This window comes from Sitophilus oryzae, unplaced genomic scaffold, assembly GCF_002938485.1.
Source record: "Sitophilus oryzae breed Bouriz unplaced genomic scaffold, Soryzae_2.0 scaffold_1442_pilon_pilon, whole genome shotgun sequence".
Classification (NCBI taxonomy): domain Eukaryota; kingdom Metazoa; phylum Arthropoda; class Insecta; order Coleoptera; family Curculionidae; genus Sitophilus; species Sitophilus oryzae.
In genome coordinates, this window is record NW_022146107.1 from 914,760 (window position 1) to 920,624 (window position 5,865).

The following is a 5,865-nucleotide window of genomic DNA, read 5'->3' on the forward strand; positions in this document are numbered from 1 at the left end:
AAAAAAACGTCGTTGAATTCTTTAAGGAATTGCAACGAAGCTCTTTCTGAGTTGCGTTACTGACGCTTAAGTTTCTTGTATTGTTGCTTTTAGAAGATCTCGGGCGCCACCTCTAGTTAATAAGTGGTTAGAGGCCCACCAGTGCCGGTTCGGGTAGCTTTTAAACAGTGGAGAAGTATGGCAGTGTTGCAGTTCTTTTAGCTCAGAGGTGGGGAAAAATAAATTAAACAATAGTCTGTAGTTATAAAATAAAGAGCAGGTCGTGTTTTCCCAAAACTATTTACAAGTCAAAAGTTTATTTTAGATTCAAAGAAAAATGTCTTTCTTCTTAATCAGGGCGGAAGGCAAGGCGATGTGTAGGTGGCTAGTTGAGACACCTAGCGCTTAAATTGGCTCCGATGCGGAGAGTCTCGTCACCGGGTTGGAGCAAATCTACACAGAAAAGAATATTAATAAAAACTAGAGACTGTTAGGGGAAGGACGGCACTCCCAAGTTAATAATAAAAAAAAATAATTTATTGTTAAATAAAAAAAAATAATTAATGTTAGCACTTGCTAATAAATTCAAAAAGAAAAAGGAAGACAAAATTTACTTGAGAGTGATAGTGTAAAGAATTGAAAGTATTCTATTCAATGTTTTAGTCAAAATATTAAACGTATACGGGTGTGTCAATAAGAAAATGTTGTAATTCCTATTTAATTGAATTAAAAATGTTTCGGAGTTAACAAGAAATTGTTCTAATAATTATTCTATTTATTTTTAAAAGTATGTCGGTGAGAATAAGAAAATACTAAAAAAAAATTATTTATTTAAAATTAAAAGTACGGCGGGGCTAAGGTCTAAATAAGGCAACGGAAAGAAATAAAAAAAAATTAAATTACGAAGGAAAGGAAATGCGGAAAACTATAAGAGTTCAGCGAGAATATCTATAGTGAAGGGATCGGTGTATAAGAAACCTGTCGGGATTTATCGCACTCACAAATTTCCCACGCTCCTAATCTTCACTAGAGATATGCCGCTTATTTATTAATAGAACTGATAGAATGATTTACTGCGGGTGGTTTTCGGAAAGAAAAAAAACTAAAGACAGTTTATCTGAGTAGTCAATGAAGAACCTGGAATTCGAAGCAACTTGCCGGGATTTTTCGCACTCACAACTTACTTATTTTACCTAGTCCTCATTAACAACCCAAATATGTTTTAAGTGATTTAAAAAAAAATCTATGACCTGACTTAATGATTTTTAACTAAATTACCAATAAGGAATTTAGAGTTTGAAGCAAACTGCCGGGATTTTTCGCACTCACAGTTTACTTGCTTTTCCAAGTCCCTATTGATAACTCAAGCGTATTGGATTTTACAGATTTGCTATTGATATTTAAAATATTTTTTTTTTACTTTTGGAATTTTATTCTTAACTATTTAGACCTTGCCACGGTACAGGATTCCTTTCTGAAAAAAAATAAAAAAAAATATTAAAAACCAAATAAACAATGAATTCTCGATACTCAATACTATACCAAACTAATCCTGAAGGTTACCTTGCGGGCGGTTTCGGAGCGACGGTGAATTCAATAAAAACGGAGGACGGCAGGCTTTCCCACTGCTAGGCGGCGGCTGGTTCTCGGTGCTGGCTTCTGCGTGGCGGACTGCGGCGACTGTGACTGCTGGTGCTGGAGCTGGTGCTAGTACTGTCGGTGGTGGTGGTGTAGGAACTACCTTCCTCTGGCTAGCGCGTCGCTTCTTATTTTCCCCAGTCCTTCCCTCCAGTTGAAAACCGTCGTGGTGGCGGCGTGCGCCGAGCCGGGTGCGCGTCTCGATACGCCAATCTAGTACTAGCGGTACCAAGCGGGCTGCATCGAGCGCATGGAATGCGTTCAATTATTAATTAGCGCGTTTTAAGCTAATTAATGAGTTCGGTTCGTATGTTAATTCAACAAATAAAATTTTATATAAAAAGTACTATCTTCTCGAAAAAGAATCAAAATTTTCTAATGTATGGAAGAGTAGAAAGATAAATTAACTAAATAAAATTCGTAATCGGCGGAAAAATTGAAAAAGTTAATTAAATATATAAAAAATAGTAACTTCGTTAAGCAGAATAAACCAAGGTAACCGAAAACTTTTCACACTTGGAAAATGTCTTGTATTTGTATTTGTATTGACTAAGAGTGGGTCCTATGGGACCCTCCACTGCGGTCGCGAGGGCCTATTGTGGCTCAGTTTCTACAAGCTCTAATATACAAAGAGCGTTAAAGTACCACCCTCAAGACCCAGCCTTTAACATAGGCCGTTATGTCCGAGGGTGATATGTCTCCTAGTGATATGTCTGATAGGTCTAGCATGGGTTTGCCAAAAACCTCAAACCTGGTCCTGCCCAGCGGGGCAGGTACACATAACGTGCTTCATTATTTCATCTTCCATACAGAGTCGGCATTCGGCGTCTTCCACCAGTCCCGTCCTCTGCAGGTGAGATCTCAGCCGGCAGTGACCCGTGTACACTGCAGTGAATGTACACGCTCCATTCCTACCGGCCTTTAGGAGTTCTCCTGTTCTATGTTTTGATGGCCCTGCTAGGATTTTCCTGACATGTTCTATTCCGGAACTGTCATTCCAGTTTTAATATTATTAGTACTATAATATTACTTGTTAATTAAAATAAAACAATAAAGTTTTATGGTAATCTATTTAGATGTTTTTATTTTTAAACAACTCCATATGAAGCATAGCTAGCTCAGCCTCTATCTCAGCCTTTTTTCGCAATGCTGTGGCTGTCCGCAGGTTTTCTTCCTCTACTTTTCTCCTTAGAACAGCTGTCTGCATGTTTTCCTCCTCAATTTTTTGTCGAACACTATGTAGTTGGAGTTGTTGTTGAGTGCTCTCCTCCACCTTCTTCATCCTTATGTGTGCCTCTTTTTGGACAGCCCGACCTTGTCGCCCTGTAACACAATTATTAAAATCAATACCATACGAGAATATTGTATATTATTTATTTACCAGTTCCACTAGCCGTTTGTTTGGCAGCACATAAAGGATGGTCAGCTGTGAAGGTGGTTTTTGGAGTAGCAGCGACCATTTTTTTAATGCTCAACCCTAAAAAAACAAATCAAATTAAAATCAAGCTAAGCATAACTTACTTTAGAATTACCAGAAGTGAAGGGATAAATATCCTCTGGTTCCGGTTTTGGTTCCTCCCCTTTTTCCACAACTACTTCAATGACTTCATAGTCTAAAAATAAATATAATAATTAGACAAATGTATTACAATTAATAAGTTAATAAAAGAAAATTTCTATAAAAAATTATCGGTTTCAAAGAAAATATAACAAACGTACTTTGCATTGTAGCATGTGATGTCTCCTCTGCCTGCTGTCTCTCGTAGACGCCTGTCATATCCCATTTACAGGACATCATCACATCTGCATGTGGTGCTGCCACGCTAACTGCTTCCATCACAGGGTCCTGGAAGGAAGGCTCTGGACCTCCACCAGTAACGAGGCGCTGGTATTTATTATCCTCCGTATTAGCCTTCCTTTTCCTAAAAAATATAAATATATTTGCATTTATTATGACTATAACATTTTTTACAAAAATTAAAGTTTTTGAAAAGGTTATAACATAATAAAGTATACAAAGAGAACCATATAGTAATAAATATAAACTTTAATCAATTTTCAAAAAAGGTACCTTTGTTTTAAATTATTCCACAGCTTTTTTAGCTGTGTAGCAGTGCGTCTGACGGTAATCATTGTGGCCTGAGCGTTGTACTCCGCAGTAATTTTGTCCCACGCGCGCTGCTTCTGATGGAGGTTGCTGGCATCAGTTTTTTTGTTTTCCAGCACAAGTTTGTACTTGTCCACTAGATTCGCCAACAACTTTTAATGGTTGGTGTATGGCGTCCTTTCACTCGCTACAAAATTATAATGCTATAATAAAATATTCTTTTCTAAAATCTTGAACTTACCTAAACTCATTATAACACACAGAATAGAAATAAAGGTAAAATAAAAAAACAACTAAAGACAACAGACAACTAAATTTGAGAAACAACTCTGGAAACAAACCACAAACAAACTGATCGGTTTGGCAGTTGGCGTAAGAATGACGCGTCGCGTCGCAGCACAAACACACAGCTAAACAAATCAACAAAGAAAATAAATTGTTAAGCTGTGGTTTTGTCCCAAATATTGCTCTGTGGCAATACTTAAGCAAGATGCTTGCCGTTCTTGAGTACGTCTCAAATTACACATGCGCAGTTTGTCGCTTTCTTGACCAAGTCTCGTCTATAGTACGCATTTTTCATCTAAGGCCATGCTCAAGCCTGAGATCGACTCAAGTACCGACTATAGGTACGGCAATAAGGCGAGTAGCCTTACCACCAAGCTACGCGTAGTCTTTGACGCTTCATGCGTCACTAGTTCTGGCTATTCTTTGAATGATATACAGAGAGTAGGAGCAACTATTCAGCCCGATTTATTCTCTGCTCTTATTCGATTCAGAAAATATAACTTTGTTATAGTGGCAGACGTGGAGAAAATGTACCGCATGTGCTTAGTAAATCCTAATCAGCGAAGTCTGCAGCGTATTTTATGGCGCGAAAACCTGATAGTCCAATTGAAATTTTTGAATTAGCAACTATCACATACGGAATGTCAGCAGCTGCTTTTTTGGCCATAAGATGCCTACACCAAATTGGTTTGGATTGTAGTGAAGAATCTCCAGTAATTTCTGATGTTATTAGAAATAATTTTTATGTTGATGATTTTCTTAGCGGAGGTGATTCCATAGAGGATGCTATTTTTATAGCCAATGAGGTAACACGATATTTGAAAAAGGGTTGTTTCAGGTTAAGAAAATGAATTTCTAATTCTCCGGAAATTTTGGCGCACATTCAATCCAATGAAAAATCGGATATTATTGAATTCGGCGCGCGTGAAAATTCAGAAACGTTTTGTTTAATTTGGAATGCTCAAACCGACAGCTTAGCTTACAGTATCAATGATTCTGCAAGTAAAAATGTCACTAAACGTTCAATTTTGTCAGAAACTTCACAGATTTTCGACCCTTTGGGTCTCTTGAGCCCTTCAATTATAATAGCAAAGCTAATCCTGCAGGAATTGTGGTCCGAAAAGTTGTCGTGGGACGAAAGTCTTCCAAATTATTTGCACAGCAAATGGCTACAATTTTATAACGAGTTAAGATCATTAAATAGTTTAATAATCAAGCGACAGGTCACGTGTTCAGATTCAAATGCTATTGAGATTCACGGTTTCGCAGATGCATCAATGCGTGCCATGGGGGCATGTGTTTATGCAAGAGGTAAAAATAGTGATGGAGTCTTCGAAATCGAGTTGATTTGCGCGAAGTCAAAGGTTGCCCCCCTTAAAACACAAACAGTGCCTCGTTTGGAACTGATGGCTGCACTTTTGTTGGTGCAACTTGTTGAGAAAGTCAAAACTTCATTGAATTCTTGCATAGAGCGTGTAGTTTATTGGTCAGACTCCACAGCAGTTTTAGGTTGGCAAACATCGCGTTGCAAGAATTCAAGAATTCACAGAAGCGCGGAATTGGCGACACGTACCGACTTCTGAAAATCCTGCTGACCCAGTATCTCGCGGAGTTATGCCAAAAGATTTAGCGGTACTTGATCTCTATTGGAACGGTCCCACTTTCTTAAAACGTGATGAATCTACTTGGCCACTTTTTGCCAGACTTGCAAAGCGAGCTTCCCGAATTTAAAAACACCGTGCATTTACATGCGGAGATATCAAATTCGTCATTTTCGCTTTTGAGAAATATTCCGTATATCTAGATTAAATCGCGTTATTGCCTATTGCTTAAGATTTAAAGAAAATTGTTTTAAA

At 37.9% G+C, this 5,865-nt stretch overlaps 1 protein-coding gene and 1 long non-coding RNA gene across 2 annotated transcripts; both read right to left on the reverse strand.

Annotated features, from left to right (window-relative positions):
• Positions 1-236: 236 nt before the first annotated feature.
• LOC115877016 lies at positions 237-2,070 on the reverse strand. Its single transcript, XR_004049272.1, has 2 exons — positions 1,543-2,070; positions 237-432 (listed from the first exon to the last, which is right to left on the reverse strand). It is a non-coding gene; the product is annotated as an uncharacterized LOC115877016 (long non-coding RNA).
• A 619-nt stretch (positions 2,071-2,689) lies between these two features.
• On the reverse strand, positions 2,690-3,975 carry LOC115877194 (myb/SANT-like DNA-binding domain-containing protein 3). The gene is made up of 6 exons (XM_030893354.1): positions 3,966-3,975; positions 3,689-3,860; positions 3,337-3,539; positions 3,150-3,230; positions 2,999-3,094; positions 2,690-2,940 (listed from the first exon to the last, which is right to left on the reverse strand). Exons 1-6 carry the CDS (start codon positions 3,973-3,975, stop codon positions 2,690-2,692), a joined length of 813 nt encoding a protein of 270 aa, XP_030749214.1.
• Between the last annotated feature and the right edge of the window lie 1,890 nt (positions 3,976-5,865).